The sequence below is a fragment of the Sinocyclocheilus anshuiensis genome, unplaced genomic scaffold (assembly GCF_001515605.1).
Source record: "Sinocyclocheilus anshuiensis isolate Anshui unplaced genomic scaffold, SAMN03320099.WGS_v1.1 scaffold566, whole genome shotgun sequence".
Classification (NCBI taxonomy): domain Eukaryota; kingdom Metazoa; phylum Chordata; class Actinopteri; order Cypriniformes; family Cyprinidae; genus Sinocyclocheilus; species Sinocyclocheilus anshuiensis.
Window position 1 is genome coordinate 1,890,362 of NW_015542410.1, and position 23,125 is coordinate 1,913,486.

The following is a 23,125-nucleotide window of genomic DNA, read 5'->3' on the forward strand; positions in this document are numbered from 1 at the left end:
TTAAAAAAGAGAGAAGCTCTCTGGTAAATGTTGTGTGTTTTATACACATACCTCTAATGACCGAGAACAGTGCACTCTTTTCAAATGCCTCTTTCTGCAGCGGACTACCCCCCTTCATTTTGAATTTGGACATGAGGGAATTTTTTTTAAACCCTGTCCAGCATCCTTCCTACTAGTGTTTTGAAGAAGTGTTTGCCAGTTATTATTCCTCATATTAAAGTGATTGTGAACACTTCACTTGTTTCAGGGATTGTTCCCCCAGCACTTAAAGTAGCAGCAGTCAAACCAGTTCTTAAAAAATTTGCGAGTGATACTGCCGACATGTCTAATTATAGGTCTATCTCAAACTTGCCATTCGTTGCTAAGGTTCTTGAGCGTGTGGTAGTTGTTCAGCTACAAAATCTTTTCTCTGCGAGCAGACTACTAGAACCTTTTCAATCAGGGTTTAGGTCTGGACACAGTACGGAGACTGCCCTTTTGAGGGTAATGAATGATCTCCTTGTTGCAGCAGATTCTGGGGCTTGTGGCATTTTGGTTTTGTTAGATCTCAGTGCTGCATATTCGATACCATTTGTCACACTATACTACTGGACAGATTACATAAGTGGATTGGTCTTTCTGGTGTAGTTTTAAAATGGTTTGAATCACATATTTTAGAACGCACTCAATTTGTCTATTCTGGTGCAAACAGATCTCAGACTGCTCCATTGCGGCAGGGTGTCCCTCAGGGGTCGGTATTGGGTCCTACTCTTTTCAGCATTTATATGTTGCCTCTTGGGCAGATTATCCAAAAGTATGGTCTGGGTTATCATTGCTATGCAGATGATACCCAGATTTACATTAGTACTCGACCTGATGTTACATCAGCACTTTCAACTTTATCTGCTTGTTTACTGGAAATACAGGTCTGGATGAAACAGAACTTCCTACAGTTAAACTGTTCAAAAACTGAAGTTCTTCTGATTGGCACTTCAACTGCAGTAAATAGATGTAATAATTTTAAACTTACAGTGGATGATTGCCAGATTCTCCCTTCTGTGCAGGTGCAGAATTTGGGTGTGATTTTTGATGCACAGCTGACTTTTAACACCCATTTTAAGAATGTTACTAAAGTAGCTTTTTATCATCTTCGGAATATTGCACGTATAATACTGTTTCTCTCTATGCCTGATGCAGAAAGGCTTATTCATGCCTTTATAATACCTAGGCTTGATTATTGTAATTCACTTTTTGCAGGGTTACCTGCAAATTTGATTAAGAGGCTGCAATATGTGCAAAATTCAGCTGCTTGTGTTTTAACTTATACACCATCCCGCAGTCATATCACTCCTGTGCTTTCTTAACTACACAGGCTTCCAGTTCAATCATGCATTGATTTTAAAGTTCTTATCTTAACTTATAAAGCAGTACATGGGCTGGCCCCAGAGTATATTTGTAATTTGGTCACAGTGTCCACATCATCTCGGTCTCTCCGCTCTGCTGGTTCTCTTACTCTGTACCAGCCTCGTTGTAAACACAAAACTATGGGTGGGAGGTCATTCTCAAGTGCTGCTCCCAGGTTGTGGAATTCTCTGCCTTTTCCTATTAGGAATGCTCCGTCTTTTGATTGTTTTAAGAAATTACTCAAAACATATCTCTTTAGTGAAGCTTTTAAGTTATAATCTTACAGTTGTTGTTGTCGTTGTTATTGTGTTGTCATTGTGATTGCTATTATGGAGTAGTGTTGTTCTTTTATTGTTGTTTTATACTGTTGTAGCGCCTTGAGTGTAAGAAAGGCGCATTACAAATAAAATGTATTATTATTATTATTATTATTATTATCTATAATCAATACCATGCTCGCCCTGCCAGCACAAATCCAGCTAAAGAAGTAGTATCCTGTGGACGTAACACCAAGGAGGAAAGTCAATCTTCACACTCCCCTTCGAAATGGAGGTGAAAAGCAACAGCCAACAAAATAATTAACGCCTCTGTTGTGATCCATCATGTCACCCATATCAGTCAATTACTTGTGAGCACATCTGTTTTCCACCACTGCTTAAAAGAACATCTTGATTCATTGGGACATAACACCTTTGTGGTCTGATTTAGGGCCAGGATTAAATTCATTTGCCACGTTGGCTACTACTAAAACACTTCATTATAGATACAGCTTATGCATATGGATTATCCTATGGATTCTTCAGAGAGAGTGTGTACACCTTTGAACCTCATTTGTATCTTTTTAATGTTGTCTTTTACAATGGTTGTCATTCACTCACCCAGTCTTAAGGTTGTCAATGGCCTCTTCCACTCCTCTCTGATTGTTCCGCACCATGTACTGATGCATGTTGGGGTAATTGCTCCGTATATTCTCCTCTGTACTTCCGTTTGGGACAGTGCCGAAGCGTAAAGGAGGATACTGCTCTGTGGGCTGCTGAAACTGAACACAACAGTAGGAGATACTTCATTAGGTTTCTGAAATATGAGACTACAGTTTAGGCCACTGAAATTCACATAATTAATCATGTGGGTAACTATGATTGGAAACACTAAAGTGTGTGGTGGGTGTAAAAAGAATGAAAATTGAATGGTTTCATGTGATTATAGGCCGATGATTTATTTGCATAATTTGGCCCCAACTGCTCCACACAAACAAATGCCTGGTTCAAATACGAGTGAGACCCATTTAAAAAGATTTATAGTGTGTATCCGTATCACTGAAATGTCAGTTATTGTTATAAAACCTCAATTTCAGCTTCTATAAAACTTCATGTCCAGTAAATAGGGATATAAAGTAGCTTTTTATCATCTTCGGAATATTGCACGTATAATACTGTTTCTCTCTATGCCTGATGCAGAAAGGCTTATTCATGCCTTTATAATACCTAGGCTTGATTATTGTAATTCACTTTTTGCAGGGTTACCTGCAAATTTGATTAAGAGGCTGCAATATGTGCAAAATTCAGCTGCTCGTGTTTTAACTTATACACCATCCCGCAGTCATATCACTCCTGTGCTTTCTCAACTACACTGGCTTCCAGTTCAATCACGCACTGATTTTAAAGTTCTTATCTTAACTTATAAAGCAGTACATGGGCTGGCCCCAAAGTATATTTGTAATTTGGTCACAGTGTCCACACCATCTCGGTCTCTCCGCTCTGCTGGTTCTCCTACTCTGTACCAGCCTTGTTGTAAACTTAAAACTATGGTTGGGAGGTCATTCTCTTGTGTTGCTCCCAGGTTGTGGAATTCTTTGCCTCTTCCTATTAGGAATGCCCCGTCTTTTGATTGTTTTAAGAAATTACTCAAAACATATCTCTTTAGTGAAGCTTTTAAGTTATAATCTTACAGTTGCTGTTGCCACTGTTGTTATTGTGATTGTTATTATGGAGTAGTGTTGTTTCTTTTATTGTTGTAGCACCTTGAGTGTAAGAAAGGCGCATTACAAATAAAATGTATTATTATTATTATTATTATTATTATCTATAATCAATACCATGCTCGCCCTGCCAGCACAAATCCAGCTAAAGAAGTAGTATCCTGTGGACGTAACACCAAGGAGGAAAGTCAATCTTCACACTCCCCTTCGAAATGGAGGTGAAAAGCAACAGCCAACAAAATAATTAACGCCTCTGTTGTGATCCATCATGTCACCCATATCAGTCAATTACTTGTGAGCACATCTGTTTTCCACCACTGCTTAAAAGAACATCTTGATTCATTGGGACGTAACACTTTTGTGGTCTGATTTAGGGCAGGATTAAAGCTTGAGTTTGGCAGATTTTTAATTTGCCAAGTTGGCTACTACTAAAACACTTCATTATAGATACAGCTTATGCATATGGATTATCCTATGGATTCTTCAGAGAGAGTGTGTACACCTTTGAACCTCATTTGTATCTTTTTAATGTTGTCTTTTACAATGGTTGTCATTCACTCACCCAGTCTTAAGGTTGTCAATGGCCTCTTCCACTCCTCTCTGATTGTTCCGCACCATGTACTGATGCATGTTGGGGTAATTGCTCCGTATATTCTCCTCTGTACTTCCGTTTGGGACAGTGCCGAAGCGTAAAGGAGGATACTGCTCTGTGGGCTGCTGAAACTGAACACAACAGTAGGAGATACTTCATTAGGTTTCTGAAATATGAGACTACAGTTTAGGCCACTGAAATTCACATAATTAATCATGTGGGTAACTATGATTGGAAACACTAAAGTGTGTGGTGGGTGTAAAAAGAATGAAAATTGAATGGTTTCATGTGATTATAGGCCGATGATTTATTTGCATAATTTGGCCCCAACTGCTCCACACAAACAAATGCCTGGTTCAAATACGAGTGAGACCCATTTAAAAAGATTTATAGTGTGTATCCGTATCACTGAAATGTCAGTTATTGTTATAAAACCTCAATTTCAGCTTCTATAAAACTTCATGTCCAGTAAATAGGGATATAATGATATTAAAATTGTGACTGATACTAATAAGCCAATAATCATTTTCATTTTACGACTGATAACCATGATGTTATCGTTAACTAAAACTATTACAAAATGTTTGAAGTAATTGAAATGAAGCTGAAATTAAATGAAACATAAATGTTAGATGAAAAACGTAAACGTAATCTTGAACAAAAATGAGAAATGTTGCCTTAGCACATTAGCATACCACATACTTAAAATTTAAATAAAAAGAAATAACTAAAAAATAAAATAAAAACTAATAAAAATGACAAAAGCACATCACAGTTTTTATTTACTTAGCTAAATTAAAATAATTAATTATACTATTATAAATCTGTACTTAATGTGCAAAATGAATAATGAATAAATGAATACACATTTTCCTTCAATACTTGCTATAAGAAAAAATTGCTCAGAGAGGGTCCTGTTTTTACTATAATCTATGAATAAATATCCCTTTAAGTTAGTGATAAATGGTCATCTAACAATTCAGTATCCAATAGTGATTGACATTATGATAATTATAAATGATAAATAATTATACAGGTTATAAATTACAACAAAATACCATATAACAATTACTTTATTTGCAAATTATCATACAAAACAATCATATTTATGACAATGTTTCCACACAAGTACAACCTCTCAACATAATAGCTAAAAAAGGGATATTTGTTTCAATTTTTTTTTTACTGGTATCACTGTCTACCTTCTTATCACTGAGGCCAGACACAGTGTCGATGTACTCTTCTTGAATCATGAAAGCAGCCAGGTTAGCGGTGTAGCTGGCCAGGAAGATGACAGCAAAGAAAGCCCAGACCAGCACCATTATCTTACTGGTGGTGCCTCTCGGGTTTTCCACCGGAACAGAGTTATTAAACACCAGAGCCCACAGCAGCCAAATAGACTTCCCTATGGTGAACTTTGAACCTCCTGCCTCTGAGAGAAGAATAACACAGGAAGGCCAAATGAGGCATGTCTTATTATGACATACACAGTGATAACAGTGTAAAGGGAGACAACAAAAAGACACATGAGAAAAGAAGGAACACAGCTCGAGGTGAACTGTGGAACATGCTTACAATGATAATAACAATCTGTAAACAAGTCCTTCGTTGCTGATTGCATTCATGAAATTGCCTAGAGCAAAACCTTAAATATATAAACAACGTACTCTTTCCGCTCTGTAAGCTTCGGTTATATCCAACAGGGCTGAAGAACTCGAATATGAAGACGGTCACAGCTACCACAGACAGGCACATGACGAACATCATCACCCACACAGCTGGGCTGTACGGCTCTAAAAGGATGGAAAAAGCATAAAAATTAATGAATGAATGGCAATCCAAACAATGTAATTTTTTCCCCTGAGCTCCTTTTTCCATCCTAGAATTAAACAGTCTAATTATCAGCCTCTTACTTAAACAAAATCCATGCAAAAATGTGCCACACAAACTGTTCAAATCAAATTAGAAATTATCCGGCACCTTATTAAAATAAATTTCAGTCATATTTTTTAATGTTGGGATCCTTTAAAGGTATTTGCAGAGCAGTAGGTGCTACACGCAGCCAGGAACAACACAAGGTTTGACAAACTTTCTCACATTTTATCCTCCTTGTTTAGGAATAATAGCATATATCCAGTTTTTGTTTTTACCTATTCTTCTGATAACCCAATACATGTCACTGACATGTAAAAACCGGCAATTTGTTGATGCGCTAATCACTGTACAGAACAATTTAGATAAAATAAATGTTCTTTTTAGACTGGGGAGGATGTTCATAGTATGTTTTTATCTAAAAAAAAAATCAAGAAACATTTGATGATGACAAGATTGTCTAAACAATTTTAAAAAGTTCATTGTTAGGGAGAGGCCAAGTTGGATCTATAAGTACAAGATTATAAGGATCCTTAAAACACTCATTTGGCAGTATGCATAAAAAGCCAAAAGGCAATACATTTTTTAATAATCTGAATAATTGCCAACATTTAACACAAATAGAACACTAAATCTGAAGCCTGTAGCTACTGGTACAGCATAGTGCCGGCAAAATCAAGGTCAAGGGCTTGATTCCCCAGGAAAGGTACATACTGATAAATTGTATTACTTTGGAAAAGTGTATGCCAAATGCCTACAAGTAAAAAAGAAGTCTGGTGCTCCCTCCTATTCCCTTACCGAGGAAAGCAGATGGTGACACCGTGCCATTGCTGCGAGAGACCATGACACTGATGCCAGTCTCCACAAAAGGAACAGAGAACTCCACAACCTCTGACCTCTCTTCATTAATAGTCAGGGAGCCGATTGCCATGTCGGCCCGCTTGGACACCACCTGGTGGGGAAAGAGACTAATAACATTACGAACAGAGAAAGTGCATTTATAAAAGTTAAAAAGTTTGTCAAGATAGTAAGTAACCTTTATGGACTACTTAGTGAATTTGAATGCCGTTTAGTTCATACATTTAAAAAAATATTCAGTTTCATTGTTTATAAATTTATAGAACATTAGCTTGTATATTATGGTGCTTTGCCAGTGTCACAATTTAAGACAAAAAAAATGCTGCACCTGAATTCAGTGGACTTTGTGATAATAAAATCAACGTGAACAAATTGTCGAGAGATAAAATGAGGGCCTGACCTCCCCGACCATTCCATTCCACTCTCCGTCTATGTTCTTTCCATGCCTGCCATTGGTCACCAGATAGAGGTCATAGGTGAAGCCCACTATTTTAGCCAGGCGCTTGAGAACATCAATACAGAAGCCTTTGCAGCAGTGCTTCATGGATTGAATGCCCTCAACAACCATGCTGTAATTGAAAAGAAGAAGAAGAGGAGAACGACATAGAAAAGGAAAAAGAAACAGAAAGGGGACAGTGACAAAAGTAAGAAATAATGTAGAGAAAGAAAGCAAAAGAAACTAAATGAACATCCCTGCTCAGAATTCAGTGCTGTGTCACCTAAGGCAAACACATATAATCTGAGGTCTATCAGCATGAAGAATAAGGTTCTTTAAAGGAAATGGTCTGCTGTTTTAAAAACAAGCACTACTCAATAGAAACTGGAGCAGTGATTAAATAGGAAAACGTCATTATTTATCTAAAGATTGTATGCCATATATCACCCAGAAATATAACAGACTTTTTGTATTAATTTTGCCTAATTGAAGGCATTGTTTATTATTTTTTTACATTGTAACTTGATTGTCATGACAATTAAGCACATTTCCCCATATTCTCATTATCATAACCCATCATTTTACCTCTGATTATTTAGTGATTCTCATTATGAAACAAATGAGAATCACCACTGCAATAATATACACTGGTGGTCAAGTTTTGAATAATTAAGATTTTTTCATATTTTTGAAAGAATTAGCATATCGAATAAATACTCACCAAGGATGTATTTTTATCAAAAATACAGTAAAACAGAAATATGTAATGTGAAATATTACTACAATTTAAAATAACGGTTTTCTATTAGAATTTCTTTTAAAATGCAATTTATTCCAAAAAGTAGCCATTACAATATATGGTAGCAGTTTTATTTTTATTTTTTACCAAAAAATCCACAATTTGATATAATTAATATAGATATTACATTATTTTTAATTTAATTTAATTTTTTTTTCTGGTAATGAGAATATGTGGGGTAGATGTGTTTATATAATGAAATTATAATCGTTTATATATGAATTATAATGAAAATGTCATGTAATTTTTACATTTATTTATTTATGCAAAATGTTGGTTGGTTAAACAAAATCATACTGTATCTAATTATATAAAGCTGATCTTTCTTTTGATTTTTGTGGTTAAATATGACCTGGGCATGTTCTTGTTTTTGTGAGATTCGCCCATGCACTGTATGCTAGACCAGGAAGAATTCTGAGAAATTCTGCCTTCAAATAAAGTAAATGAAGTCAAGTGCTCTAACACAGAACCATCATTGATCAACCTCGTCCATTTCTACGTGCATTTCTAATTTATTTAAATTCCATCAGTGCTAGTAACAGGACGGGGAATGAATGCCCCTGGGGTAATGTGAATGTAATTTGCAACATCTGCATATTCACTGCCACATTTGCCAAAGTGATAACCTCAAAGGTTGAACATTTCCAGTCTAAAAATCCACAAACTGAACCTTGACCTTTTGTTGAGCGGCAGACGGCACGGCACAGAGTCTCTGATGCAGGAGCCTGTTCCAGGATCAGCAGGCTCTACGATGACGAACGGCCTCTCCTCTAGAGTAACCACACGCAAGTGCTGGGAGTCATCCAGAGGTTTGAGGAATGGGCCGTAACGGGACCAGGGCGGGTAACGCAGACGCAGCACACCATTTTCCCACCAACCTACCTACAACAATAACAAGATGCCATTAAAATGATACAAAAACATTTCTGAGACCTCAGACAGATGCAGAGTATCTCATAATGGTACTTTGAAGAAGTTAAATGATTTGTGTTGGAATCTGTTTTCTATTTGACATTCTCAAGACAGACTATGGATGTAGTGCCAACAGTCACGTAAGAATCTGTAAGAAACTGAAACCGAAGAACATTTAAAATTTCTGTCTTCCCAAGTGACAGCTATTTTACCTTTCAACAAGTCACGTAAACCCAAACCTTTCAAAGCTACTGCAGCATGGCACCTTTTTAACTTCACATGATTCCCAATCCCAAGTGTTAACCATCTGTCAGTGAACATGACAATTAAATACAATAAAAGACTTGTTCTAGCTCGACAATGAATGATTTAATATTTCTGCAGCTCCACTGGCACGCTTGTGAAACCAGCCATTTCAAACTGTCAAAAAGTGCATTAATAACCAATACCAAATACGTTCCTGCAAATATCTATTATTTCCCATGGCTTATTGACATTTGCCAAGAAAATGCTGTATGTGCAATCATTTGCAATTTGCCGCGCAATTGCATTCAATTGCACTGCCCAGTAAACAATTTCTCTTTTGAGAGTAATTTAAAATAACAGACAAGTCATTGGAAAAACAGGAACATTGTGAATTATACAGTAAAACATAAGCATATAAAAACAAAGGTATGAACTGCCGACTAGTCATTTTTATAACTCTCAGTGCACAGTAAGTTCACTTTTGGGCTTTGCTCAAAATGTATTGTAATGTAATGTGAATGTGCATAAATTTATTCTTTGATGCACTTCAGTCCCTTCTGTATGCGACACACGGTTCATTTTAAATGCATTCTTCACATTTCATTTATATTGCATTTAAATGGCAAGGCAAAATGTGAACTCACTTGGGAGCTGCATTTAAAACAGTTCAATGATAACCATGAATATCTAAACACATTTATGCATACTAATGGCTCCACCCCTACCTCCTCCCAGCCTCTTCCTGCAGTGTAGGAGATAACATCCAGGAGCGGATTTGCCAGATAACCGTCATTATTAAAGGAGTAGTCCCGTCCAGATAGAGTTATGTTACTGAAGAACCTGCAGGAGGAGAAGAGGGAAAAAAGAGCAGGGTGATAAAGGAGGAGTCTGAGTGAAAGTGATAAAGAGAAGGAGAGAGAGCAGCGAGAGATAAAGAGTGATAGATGGGAGTTCCATTAGTCACCTCTCCACTTGGGGTGCTGTGTGTGATTTGTGCTGAATGCTTAAGGGACTCTTAAGCAAACCTTCTCTGCTGAACATTAAACAGAAATGACAACACTGAATCTCAATGAACATAAAAAAGAAATTCATTTAGAGAATGGCCAAAAACTCAGGGTAAAACTGCCTAAACAAATGAATGAATCGATGAATTAATAAAGAAGAAAATCGACAGTATGGAAGGATTAAAAAAACAAATGGTAGGGATGCACCGATACCACTTTTTCCAGCACTGGGATACGATACTTTTATTTTTGGTACTTGCCGATACCGATACCGAGTACCGATACCGATATTTTTATTGCATTTGTACATTTTTAAAATATTGGGTACAGAAACCAAAAGAGAGTGTATAATGTTAGTTGGTTAACTTAATTTATCAAATAGATACAGTCAAACCAAAATTTATTCAGACACTTAATTAATTAATTAATGAGCAAGCTAAATTTGGAATGAAATACATAAAAAGCTGATGAATGAATGAATGAATAGCTAGGGTGAATGTACTGTATTTGTGAATGGATCAAAAATATATTGGAAGAAAGGGTAGACGAATGCATGGATGAATAAAAAGATGAAGGGTGCTGAAAGATGAACTTCATGAATGTATAAATTAAGGAACGAAAAAGTAGAGAAAAAGATGGATGAACACACAGATAAAAAATTAACGCGAGTAAAAAGGATCAACTTCATGAATAAATTAACGAATAGGAAAGAAAATGGGATGGACGAATGGATAAAAAATTAGTAGTTGAAAGGGTAAAAATAATGAATGAATGAAACTGTATGAACATTAAATAGAAATGACAACATTGAATCTCTGTGAAAACAGAGTGACCAAAAACTTACAGTATAACTGCCTAACCAAATGAATGAATCAATGAATTAATACAGACGAAAATAGACAGTATGGATGGAAAGAAAGAAAGAACATAGGACTTAATGAATAAATGAATGAATGAATGAATGAATGAACGAAGTAACAAACAAGCAAAATTCTGAAAGAATGGATGGATGAATGAATATATATATTAGGGCTGGTAATTTAACGCGTTAATTAGATTAATTAATTACGGTGAAAAATAACGCATCTAACGCACTTGCCCCGCCCCAGACCTACTTGGGTCATCTGGCATTTCATACAGCTGATTGATGTCAAATATGAGGCAGGGCAACAACTCACTGTGTGATTGAGCCTAGAGAACGTAGTTAGAATGTCCCTAAAATTCAACATATGGGGCAAAAATGCCCTTGTTGGAATTTTTGTCTCATATTTACATCATATAGCCTAGTAATAATGATCTTTAAAAAAGCATCATATGACCCCTTTAATGTTTTGCTCAATTTTACCAACGAAAACATAAAGACAAAGCAGAACTGTTCGTCTCTGAGCAACACGCAGCGGCATTTCATTTTTTAATCCATGTTTTGAATGAATTGGGTGAACCATTTGCCACGTTGAACCATTGGCCATAGGCGCGTTGGATTTGAAGCGGCGCTGCACAGATCGATAGGTGTATGACATCAAAGGCAGGTTTATTTATATAGCACATTTCGTACACAATGGTAATTCAAAGTGCTTTACATAAAAGAAAGTAAAATAATCATAAAAAATAATCACAAAAATAAAACAAGGAATTTAAAAACTTTGAAAATGATTTAAAAATAGATTTAAAATGAATTTAAGACAGTTAAAAATAGAAAATGATTATACATAAAATACAGTGCAATCATTTCGGGTTGCATAAAATACAGTGCAATCAGTTCGACAATCGCACAGTGCTCATTCAATAAATGCACAGCTAAACAGATGAGTTTTGAGCCTAGATTTAAATGTGACTAATGTTTTAGCACACCTAATCTCTTCTAGAAGCTGATTCCAACTGCGGGCGGCAAAATAGCTAAAAGCGGATTCACCTTGTTTTGTGTGAACCCTTGGTATTTCTAACTGACTCGATCCTAATGATCTGAGTGGTCTGTTAGGTTTATATTCAGTGAACATATCTGCTATGTATTTAGGTCCTACGCCATTGAGTGATTTATAAACGAGCAAAAGTACTTTAAAATCAATCCTAAATATAACTGGTAGCCAGTGTAAGGACCTGAGGACTGGTGTGATATGCTCAGATTTTCTGGTTCTAGTTAGAATCCTGGCAGCAGCGTTCTGGATGAGCTGCAGCTGTCTAATGGTCTTCTTGGGAAGGCCGGCGAGGAGACCATTACAATAGTCTACACTGCTGGTAATTAAATACAAAACATCTAATTCCCAGCGATTCAAAAGCATAAGGAGCCGTCTGCTCTCTAGAGCTCTTGCAGTACTTTGATGTCACACACCGATCGGTCTGATGGTGGTGATCCACTTCAAGTCGAACAAGCCTAATGATTCAATGGACCATTCATAAAGAACCATTTACTTCACTCCTGAATGAATCAGCCATTTGAACGAATCAAATGAATAAATGACTCGATGACTTAATCATTAAGACATTCACCACCACCTACTGGCAGTTTTAGTTTATTATTTAAAGTATCATTTCATTAAGAAATAATTTCATATTTCCATAGTAATAATAATAAAAGTAATAAAATAAATTATTAAAGGTATAGTTCACCCACCCAAAAATGACAATTGTGTCATCATTTACTCACCCTCATGGTCCAAAAGAGTATATGTAATAAATTTTATCAAACAAAATATTTCTTGCTGAAGCTACTTTTTGTAATGTCTGTTTACAACAATGACTTTAAATTATCTTTTGGGAGTAATTTCTCAGTCCAAATTTGATGTGTGAATAATTTGCGATTAATTAAATTAATTAATTGCCACATCATGTATAATAAAAAAGTAAAAATTAAGGGTACTGTAGGATAACCTTCACAAAAGTATAAATCAGGGAATTATTAATAAGTGAAGAGGAAAAGATGAATGAATGGACAGGTAAAATGGGATCAACTTCATAAATAAATGAACAAATAAGAAAAAACGGATTAATGATAACAATTGAAGAATAAAGGGTAAAATAGATGTAAAATGTAGTAAAATGAATGAATGAATGAAATGGTGAATGAACAAATAGAGAGGAAAAACGTGGATGAATAGATTAATGATTAAAATGAATGTATTTATGGAATAAATTTGGAAAACAATTAATGAAAACATTAATATCAGAATAAATTAAATTTGTATTTATTTATGTTTTCACTATTTATGAAGAAAAATTGTGATTTACAGATGAAAAAAAACAAGGGTAAATTAAAGGATAACCTTCACAGAGGAATGAATCGATGAATCTATGAAAGAGGAACTGGGTGGATGGAGGATGAATGACATGCCCTGAGGCACCGCAGCCACGGCTCCGATTGCGCTTTTATCACACTTCCAGATCGGCGGCAGGACACGGCAGTCATCTCGCCAGTGGCTTGTTTTCAATATTCAGAGTTTGGAGCTCTTAGGATGCTGCCGAGATGCTCGTTAGTCGCCATGACAACTAGGAGCACGAGAGTAGCACCCAAACTCTGGAACAGACGCCAAACGCGAACATCATGACGGAGAAATCTTTCTCCCCTGCGCGTGCGGAAGCTGCTCCTCTCGTTGGGCATTCGTCAGCAGTTTTCTTTTCACTGGTGATTCAGTAATGGCGAGAAAAAGACACTTTCAACCAGCTCGTTTTTCATTTTTTATTTTAGCCCATCATTGCACGGGACGCTAGGCTCGTTTTTATGAGACATGTCTCATAAGTCTTTCCACTTCTGTCTTTGGGAGAAATTGTACTTGATATCTGATCCATAATATATGTCAGGCTCTATATAAGTGATTATGTTCATTTCAAATCGTCGGTTGCAATGACGTCTACGGTGGGCTTCTGGTTTAATGCCCCATTTAAAAGAATGTGAGAGGTATTGCTTAGCCAACCTTCATTCCTCCATCTCCAAACGGCACGCTAAACACTTTTAGAAATACGAAATGGAGCTCTGTTCATTTTTCATGCACACTCACAAGGGAACCATAATCGAGTTTACAAATCGCTCTTAAACTTCTTCGATCCATCACACGAAATTTGCCGCGGATCGGCAATTAAAGAAACCATCCTATCTGGCGTAATTAATTTATCCGGCGCTCATTTCGAGAGTGCAATGGAGAGCGTGACAATCTTAACAACCTCAAGTCGGCAATGCCAGCACTCACACTTCCCTCGTTCCTTCGCTCTAGACCCCTGCAAGGTTGTCATAGCGACACAGCCATTGACATTACATGTGTTCCGCTAATGCCTTACATAGTGGGGTGAACAAACAACCTAAAGCACAGCACGTAGCGGAATACAGATGTCACTTGTGTCATCACAATGAAGACGAGAAAGAGAGAGGCAGGAAAAAGGGAGCGTGAGCCTGACACAAAATGGAAAAGTAGCAGTGATGTACTGTCACGCGGAATGTGAAATGAAAATGCCTGGAGACACAAGGAAGAGGAGGCAGGGGGGAAAAAGTGTGTGGCGCACACACCAGGACAGGATAAGGAGAGATGCAGAATGTTTAAACATCAGAGGGGTGTTTAAACATCAGGAACATTTGAGGGGTTTTAATGTGTTCATTAAAGCGGCATTAGTATGGTGATGAGCCGAGGCACTGCCCTCTGCAGCTGTGTGTGTGTGTGTGTGTGTGTGTGTGTGTGTGTGTGTGTTTGAAAGAGAGAGTATCTCAAAGCAGTATGGCTGTATACAACAGCAATATGGTTAACCTATGAGCAAAAGTCATAAAGAGAGAGGCTGTTCCAAAGCTTAACAAGACCTAGACAGCATTTTTGGGGTTCAAAAGGTTCAAAAAGTTAATTGAAATGGCCAAAAATGCTGTCTTCGTAAGAATGTTCAAGCTCACCCATGATGCCTAAGAATGTAAGTAGGAACATTCAAATATGCCTACTAAATTCCGAAAATGCTGTCTAGGAATGAATGTTCGAGCTCAAGGGTGATGCCCCAAAAATGCTTTCTAGGTACATTTAACATGCCTGTCATGCTCAAAAAGGGCCTCTAGGGTTATCGAGACAGGAACAAGGGGCAATGCAAGACGCGAGTGCAATGGTCAATCACATCCATCTAGTGCATTTTTACATTCAACAATGGAAAATCAGTGCAATGGAATGCAAAAAAGAGTTCTGTTTGAACTGTCCCTAACGATGCCCAAAAATACTGTCTATGAACATTCAACATACCTATTCTGCCCAAAAAATGCTGAATGTTGAAATCATCTGGGTTGGAGCATTCAAAGTCATCCATGTTGCCCAAAACTGGTTAATGTAGGAATGTTTGAAAGCACCGATGATGTAACATTTGCATGTGCCCAATACCTAAAAATAATGCATCTATGATCCCCAAAAATATTGGCTAAGGACAAGCAATGTGCCCAAGCTGGCCAAAAATGGCGTTTGTAGTACCTGTATAGGTTGGAGTCTTCAAACACATCATGGTCAAAAAAAGCAGCCAATTTATAAGCATTCAAATGTGCCTGTGATGCCCAAAAAGGCATATAAGGTTATCTAAAGCTGTCTTGGCAGGAATACTCAACCAATGCCTAAAACTGCTGTCTATGAACATTGCTGTCTATGAAAACTACTGCTTAAAGGGATAGTTCACCCAAAAATTAAAATTCTGTCATTAATTACTCACCCTCATGTCATTCCAAACCCATAAGACCTTCGTTCATCTTCGGAACACAAATTAATATATTTTTGATGAAATCTGAGAGCTTTCTGACCCTCCACAGACAGCAACGCAACTGACACGAGGCCCAGAAAGTTAGTAAGGACATTGATAAAATAGTCCTATGACATCAGCCGTTCAACCTTCATTTTACGAAGCTACGAGAATACTTTTTGTGTGCAAAAAACACAAAAATAATGACTTTATTAAACAATTTCTTCTCTTTTTTTGGGTGATTTTTGTTTATGAGAGCGTGTGCATACCTCTGCTCAGCATCACACAAATGCGTGGTACTGTCATGAATGCCCATTCAAGACTGACAGGGAAGAGAAGAAATTGTTGAATGAAGTCATTTATTTTTGCTATTCTCATAGTTTCATAAAATGAAGGTTGAACCACTGATGTCACATGGACTGTTTTATCAATGTCCTTACTACATTTCTGGGCCTTAAAAGTGTCAGTTGCATTGCTGATAATGCAGGGTCAGAAAGCTCTCGGATTTCATTAAAAATACCTTAATTTGTGTTCCGAAGTTGAACAGAGGTCTTATGGGTTTGGAACGATATGAGGGTGAGAAATTAATGACAGAATTTTCATTTTTGGGTGAATTAACCCTTTAATGAAATGGAATACAATAGGTCAGAGCCTTCAAATATATCTATTATTTCAAAAAATGGTCAATTTAGGAATGTCTGAAAGCGCAGATGATGAAACATTTGCATGTGCCTAATGGCTAAAAATGCTTTTAGGAACATTTGAACATGCTCACAATGCTCCAAAACTGTGGGATCCTTCAAGTGCATCAAATGTATGGTGCCCAGAAATGGTCTATGTAGAAATGTTTGAAAGCAGCTGCAATGCAAAAAAACTAAATCCAGGTAGAAATGTTCAAATATGTGTATGACAGCCAAAATGGCAGTCTAAAATTCTTTGTAAAAACAGTCTAAGTAGGATGCTTAAAATGTATCTATTATGCCCAGAAATGTTTTACATATGACTGTTAAGACACACCCATGATGCAGTTCGAATGCAGTCGTGATGCCCCCAAAAAAATCAGTCTGTAAAAATGTTAAATGTACCCATGATATTTGCTAAATTTGATCCCAAAAATGGTCTAGGTAACCTACAGTATGATGCCCAAAAAAGAAGCCTATGCAGGAAAATTCACACACATTAATAATGCAACAAAAGTAGGAATATTTGAATGCTCCCACACAGGAAAGTTCCAATGTGGCTGTGATATCCAAAAAAATGTCTAGATAAGCAGCTCACAAGGTTTTGAAACACAACCAGAGAGAGAGAGAGGGGAAGTTGGCGAAGTTGGCTGAAGACGTCAATACTGCTGCGACATCCTGCACAGACAGCATGAGTTAATAGGAGGAAGTGGGCGTAAGAGTGAGTGAATGAGGGATGGAGCAGACCTTGAGTGAGTGAATGAGTGAGTAAGATTGAGTTTGAGTGTGGGTGAAGCCGGGTGGCTGCGAGATCAGTTCCATTGGTGACAGTCTGTGATATTTCCCCCTGCATTCGGCGCACCATAACCAATTATCCTATTTACATGCAAAACGACACTGCATGTGTGCCTCTTTAGAGCCGCCCGCAGGGGCAAGACGAGAGCAGAGAGGAAAAATTAAGGGATGAGACAGTGGGGGCCAACAAAAGGGTGGGAGAAAAGGAGGGGGACAGGAAAGAATGAGTGCGGGAGAGAGCGAAGAGTATGAGATAAAGAGATGGAATTAGAGTGGGGACAGTAATGTCGACATGATGAGAGAGTAGAGTTATTATGATAGAGTGCAAAAACTGAGAAATGCACGGGCATGAAAGAGTGGGAGGACGTGAAAAAGAGGCAAAAAGAATGACAGAAAAATGAGTAGGGGGATTTGAGAGACTAAAAGAAAGCAAAACAATGAGAAACGAGAGAGAAAACGGCACAAAAAGAGGGTGAAAAGGTTGAAAGGAGAAAGGCGATGAAGGGTGAATAACAGTGGGCAGGAGTACAGGTGAGCATTCATCACACTCCATTAACTTTAGCAGTAACAAAAAGTTAGCAGTAGGGGGAAACAGGTCTGTTGCAATATGCTTACTCATAGTAATGCCAGCACTCTCGTCTCCTGCACCAGCCTCTAATGACTGATTTAGGAACATCTCTCTGCACATCTGCTTCCATATTTAATCTGGAGTGACTGCATTATACTGTTCCCAGAGCAGATGTCATACGGTGCGATGGTCAGAGACGAATCTGTATAATATACAGCAACCGTATGTGTAATCTGTGAACTAGTGCCATTGATTGGACTGCAGATAACGCTGGACAAAGAAATATAAATCAAAGCGGTTTTTCATTATTTCATCAACTCAAAAGTGGATCGTAGATGAATTCTATTCATACTAGAAGCTGTATCGTAACTTTCCATTATCCAGCTGACCACCATTATAATAATCAATTCAACTTCACTAATACATGACCACAAGCTGAAATATCAAGCATGGGTGGTTCATAGCTCAAAGTTTGATCAATATCATTCAAAATATGCCAAGAGACCGCTTGAATCTCACCATACTTAGCATGAAACATTTTCAGCTCATATTTCAATGGAAGCCCATTTCCACCACAGAATAAAAAAAATTTAAAAGGTAGTTGTGACTTTTTATGACCATTTTCTCATAATTGCAAGTTTTCTTCTCAGAACTGAGATATAAACTCAATTGAATTGCAAGAAAAATATCACAATTGTGAGATAAAACTTTTTTTTTTTTATTCCATGACAGAAACTGGCTTTCATATATTTCAATAAAAAAAAAATCAAATGAAAGAAATAGAAATGATCTTTTGCTTAAAGAAAAGGCAGCCCATTTGTAGGACCATTGAAGGGATAGTTCAGTCATCATTTATTCACCTGTATGTCGTTTCAAACCTGTATGACTCTTAATACAATTAAAGCTAATGGGGTCCAAAAGAACGCTGTCTTTGCATCGTGACATTATTTTCATGACAATTCCCCCTAAATTCTCATTATCACAATGTGGCAAAAAAACTCTCATTACCGTACGGTGAAACAAATAATGGGATATTATTTAAACTGTAAGGTAATTTAATGAGAACCTAATGAGAATCCCCATTGAAAATAATGAGAATTACAAATAAACTCAAAAGTAAAACATCCTGATATATCGCTGTAATGAGAACGTGGAAGGAAAATATGGTAATTTGTCATGAAAATAATGTCACAGTGTCACAATCTTAATGGTAATTAAGGCAATATGCAAAGTACAGTATAATTTCTTATTTTTTTGTTTTGATTTTGGAACTGAAATATGATCCGGACAACCATCCATTTAAAAAAATTAATTAGAGAACAAAAAATGTACTCTGTGACTAATCTGGTGCCATATTCCCCTACTGCTTAAATCCAATATGAAAAGCATGAAGATCGGATATGAGTTTGTTAAAATCCAGTTTGCAATGATTTCAAAATAAGGAAGAAAACAATTAAATGAGAGGGAAACAATGGAAAAAGCTTGTAAGAAAGCACTCGTAAAGGATCTATAGATGTGATTCCGTGCTCAGCGCTAATGAATAGAGATCAATGGGAAAACCTTGAGCAAAATATAGCAGCAGCTCTTAAAGGCTGTCCGTTGGCTCCCTGAAGGAATAGATGTTGCAATACTTTGAGGTAGAGAAGCAAATCCCTTTTCAGGCAAAGAGTAGAGAAATTCATTTTAAAATATGGATCATTTTGGTTACACCTACTATGCAGATGTCACATCAAACTAAATCCGATGATTGATAACAGTCCTTGTAAAGTGGGCTTGAGAGAACGCTCAGTATGAAAATGAACCGGCAGGGTCAGCTAACCTAACCTGATGGCATGTTTAAGTGATTGACTTTTGAAGGTGGTTAAAAGATTTATGATTCTCTCAGTTCATGCCTGAGTGACATGAACACTTCCGAGAAAGCTCCCCCCACCATAAAGACTAGTCGACGGTGCTGTTTGAGGCCACAGTTTTTTGGAGATTGAGTGATTTGTGAGAAGCATGACTGACAGGCAGCAAATCCCTGCAGTATGGGCTGTCAAACACAAATCAAACGCAGGTTAAGGGCGTGTGTGTGTGACTGAACACATGTGGCCTCATTGGGGTGATGGGTAAAAAGAGACCCAGGAAACAGACAACACAGGTTTTTGATACAGTCATCATAGTCGCACTGTTTGGCACCGCTCTTTGAATTTTGTGCTGCAAGAGATGAAACAGGAACTCGTTAGAAATTTTTTTTTGTTTTGCTGTTCATGATGCACCCGGTTTAGGGCCATTTCCTCTAGCAGTAGTTAGTCAATGTGGTGTTCATACATAATTAACAGCAGTGATGCACAGCCTGAAATAAAGATTTAAGTTTGTGTTAGGAAACTGTGGGGAGATATATTACAACAAAAATTGAATAAATATTTATTATCAAATTAATGCTTTAACAATTTTGAGTGGAATGAGTCAGGACTGCATTTGGCTCAGTACTTTTATTCTTTCAAATGCAGCTGGAAATTTTTCTCCCTGCAATTATGTGCAGATCATGGTTAAATAAATACTTGTTCGTGATTTTCTAAAGACGTCATAAAATTAAAATATGTGATTTGTGTACCCAAATTTTAGCTTACACTGAAAACAATTTGGTGGTAAAATTATTTTCATTCAGAAACTGCTAGTAAATTTCACATGAAATTTATAATAAAATGTTTAAGAAGAAAGACTGAAATAGTATTTTCTTGTCAAACATACTCCATTAAGCTTTTTATTTCAAACTTAAAAAAAAAAATAAAAAAAACTTTATATGCCAGTGCCCTCCTAAATGTTGACAGAATTTGCTTTTAGTGGATATTTGCATTTATTTACAGTCTTTCTCTGCTGAGAAAAGGACTAAAACCTGAAACACACATCTTAACCCAATCCAACTCATATTAGAAAGAGAAATGCCTCAAAATCTGTGCTGGTCAAGTGATTTTATGAGGTTTCAAAAGTTTGGGTGTCAGTACAATTTTTTTTCAAAATGTATTTTTTAAGAAATGAAGGGCCAGATTTACTAACAACTTGCGTCAGCGCAAACCGTCTTTTGGCGTTAAAAAATTACTGTCAGGATTTACTAAAGACGCGCAGTAAAGAATTAGTGCTAAAAAGGCGTGGACACAGTTATTTTTGCTCCTGACCTTACTTAATATGCATTTAGTAGGAGTTTCCCTTTCAGACACAAAATTTATGGGAGGAGAGTATTAAAATTATTGGAGAGCATAAGAGACAAAAAAACATGATTATAAAACGGATAGTTCCAGTCCTTGATTCTGATTGGTTGAGCCGTGTTTGAAGCTGTTGTAAATTACACTACAAACATACACCTTTGTTTACTTCTGTGTGCTGCTCGGCAACCACTTTGTTGGAACCACAACTGTTTCTGAGGAACTACATTGTTTGGTGGAAGAATACTGTTTTTATTTATATCATTACACTTTATTTGCTCTGTTTTATTCTGTGAAACCTTACTATGTATATGGAATAACCGTTTTATAAAAGCAATAAGCCCCGTGAAGCCGTGGTTTACAGTGAATTTATAACAGCTAAGGGGCGTTGTTAGGCACGACGTGAAGCGGAGTGCCTAAAACCCCCTTAGCTGTTATAAACCACGGCTTCTTGGGGCTTATTACTTTAAAAAAACCTTACCAACCCCAAACTTTTGAATTGCAGTGTAAATTCTATTCCTTTTTGGATGAGACAGGGATGTACACCAAACAAAGCCATGAATTTATCGGCTCTCAATTAGATTTTCTCACCTGATTCTATCCGGTACCCTCTGTGTTCGATTTCCATCCATCATGCAGTTCCCAGCAAAGCTTGTCCCTCGAGCCCCGCCGTACTCTCTACGTAAAGCCATAGCACCGTGCGTCAATACTGACACACCCTTTGCAATTCGCCGTCGCGGCTCATCCCTCCATCCCTGGGGTCGCACAGCAAACACAGCCTTGGGTAGACCCTCAAGACCAAGTCCAGACAGAGCCGGGCCCACCGCAAACCACATATGTGAGGGAGTAGCCTGCCCTGATGCCCATGCAGCCTTAAAAATGTGCTCCGCCTCTTCCTGTGAGCAATATAGCAGTCGCACCTGTAAAGAGTGGCAGAGCAAGAAAGGAATAAGTATTCAAAGGAACCACTTTTTCATTATAAAGTCGACATAAAATCAAAATGTATTTACTTAATGCTCATTCATTTGTGCATAATGATGAAAATCAGAAAAAAATCATTGTAAGGTTCAATGAAAATGGAACTTGAGCCACTTCTTTCTGATAAAATTTACTGATTTACTCTAAAATGTCACATTAAGAAAGAAAAAGAAGGTCTGGGGTTTATAAAAATATCTTTGGTCATGCAAAGAATATTAAAGAATGTAATCTAGAAAATGAATATCATGCTGACTTTAAGTGATGCCAAAAATAAATAAATAAATAAACGAATTACAGTCATCAAGCCCAATAAGCTCTTTCTGGCTGCTCATGATACTTCTATAATTTCAGAGATTGTCCTATCAGAACAGAGTGATCTGGTCAGCTTGTTATACATGCGCTAACTCGTGTTCTTCAATATCCTTAGCATGATCTTTTTTTTTTGTACAATGGAAGAGGTGTACAAGGCATTTTTCTTCACACGTTTCAGGAAAAGGTCAGAGATGTCAGACATCTTGAAATTACTTTGATGTGCAGGGGTGTTGTTTTTCTTGCTGGAGATGGGTTGCTTATCCCACTTGTCGACATGTAGCCACAGGCTCCTCACAGGGAGATAAAACTACTCTTGAGGGTTGTTGACTGGTGACCTGCACTCCTCCAACAATTCCTACAGTGTAACAACTGCAGTGAAAGTAGAAGTGTGGAATCAATAGACCTTCCAGCAGGGCAAGACTAGGCTCTGGCTACGCCCCAGATGTTTTTTCATTGGCCATGGGTTTTATTTTCTGTGTTTCATGGGTAAAAATGAATAGAGTTGGGGTACTCGGACTCGTACTCAGACTTGAGTCCGGTCTCGAGTACAGTTTTTTAAAGGACTCAGACTTGTCACAGACTCGGATGCATTTTTACTCGGACTTGACTCGGACTCAAGCCTTTCGGACTCGGAAAATATGTCAGAGTCCAACCAAGTCCAGGGACAGTTGACGGAAATGTCACTGACTCAATGCATTATCACAAAAGTGATATTCAGAATTTGCATGTGTTTTTAAGTCTTGTCCAGTACTTGAAAGCCGACGTGTTTCTGTGCTCACACACCGAAAGCGTGCTCACAAAACGCGCCTCTCAGTCAGCGTGCGAATGCCGAGTTCTCTTTCGCT

At 37.4% G+C, this 23,125-nt stretch overlaps 1 protein-coding gene across 1 annotated transcript in view; it reads right to left on the bottom strand.

Annotated features, from left to right (window-relative positions):
* Positions 1–23,125, bottom strand: part of LOC107693370 (glutamate receptor ionotropic, NMDA 2D-like) — a 79,236-nt gene that overhangs the window by 15,410 nt on the left and 40,701 nt on the right. The window contains exons 4-11 of the mRNA XM_016492724.1: positions 21,582–21,910; positions 9,802–9,916; positions 8,595–8,800; positions 7,084–7,252; positions 6,624–6,777; positions 5,621–5,746; positions 5,156–5,385; positions 3,924–4,084 (exon numbers count right to left, since the gene is read on the bottom strand). Of these exons, the coding sequence (XP_016348210.1) occupies positions 3,924–4,084; positions 5,156–5,385; positions 5,621–5,746; positions 6,624–6,777; positions 7,084–7,252; positions 8,595–8,800; positions 9,802–9,916; positions 21,582–21,910 (1,490 nt within the window). The remainder of the gene's footprint in view (positions 1–3,923; positions 4,085–5,155; positions 5,386–5,620; positions 5,747–6,623; positions 6,778–7,083; positions 7,253–8,594; positions 8,801–9,801; positions 9,917–21,581; positions 21,911–23,125) is intronic.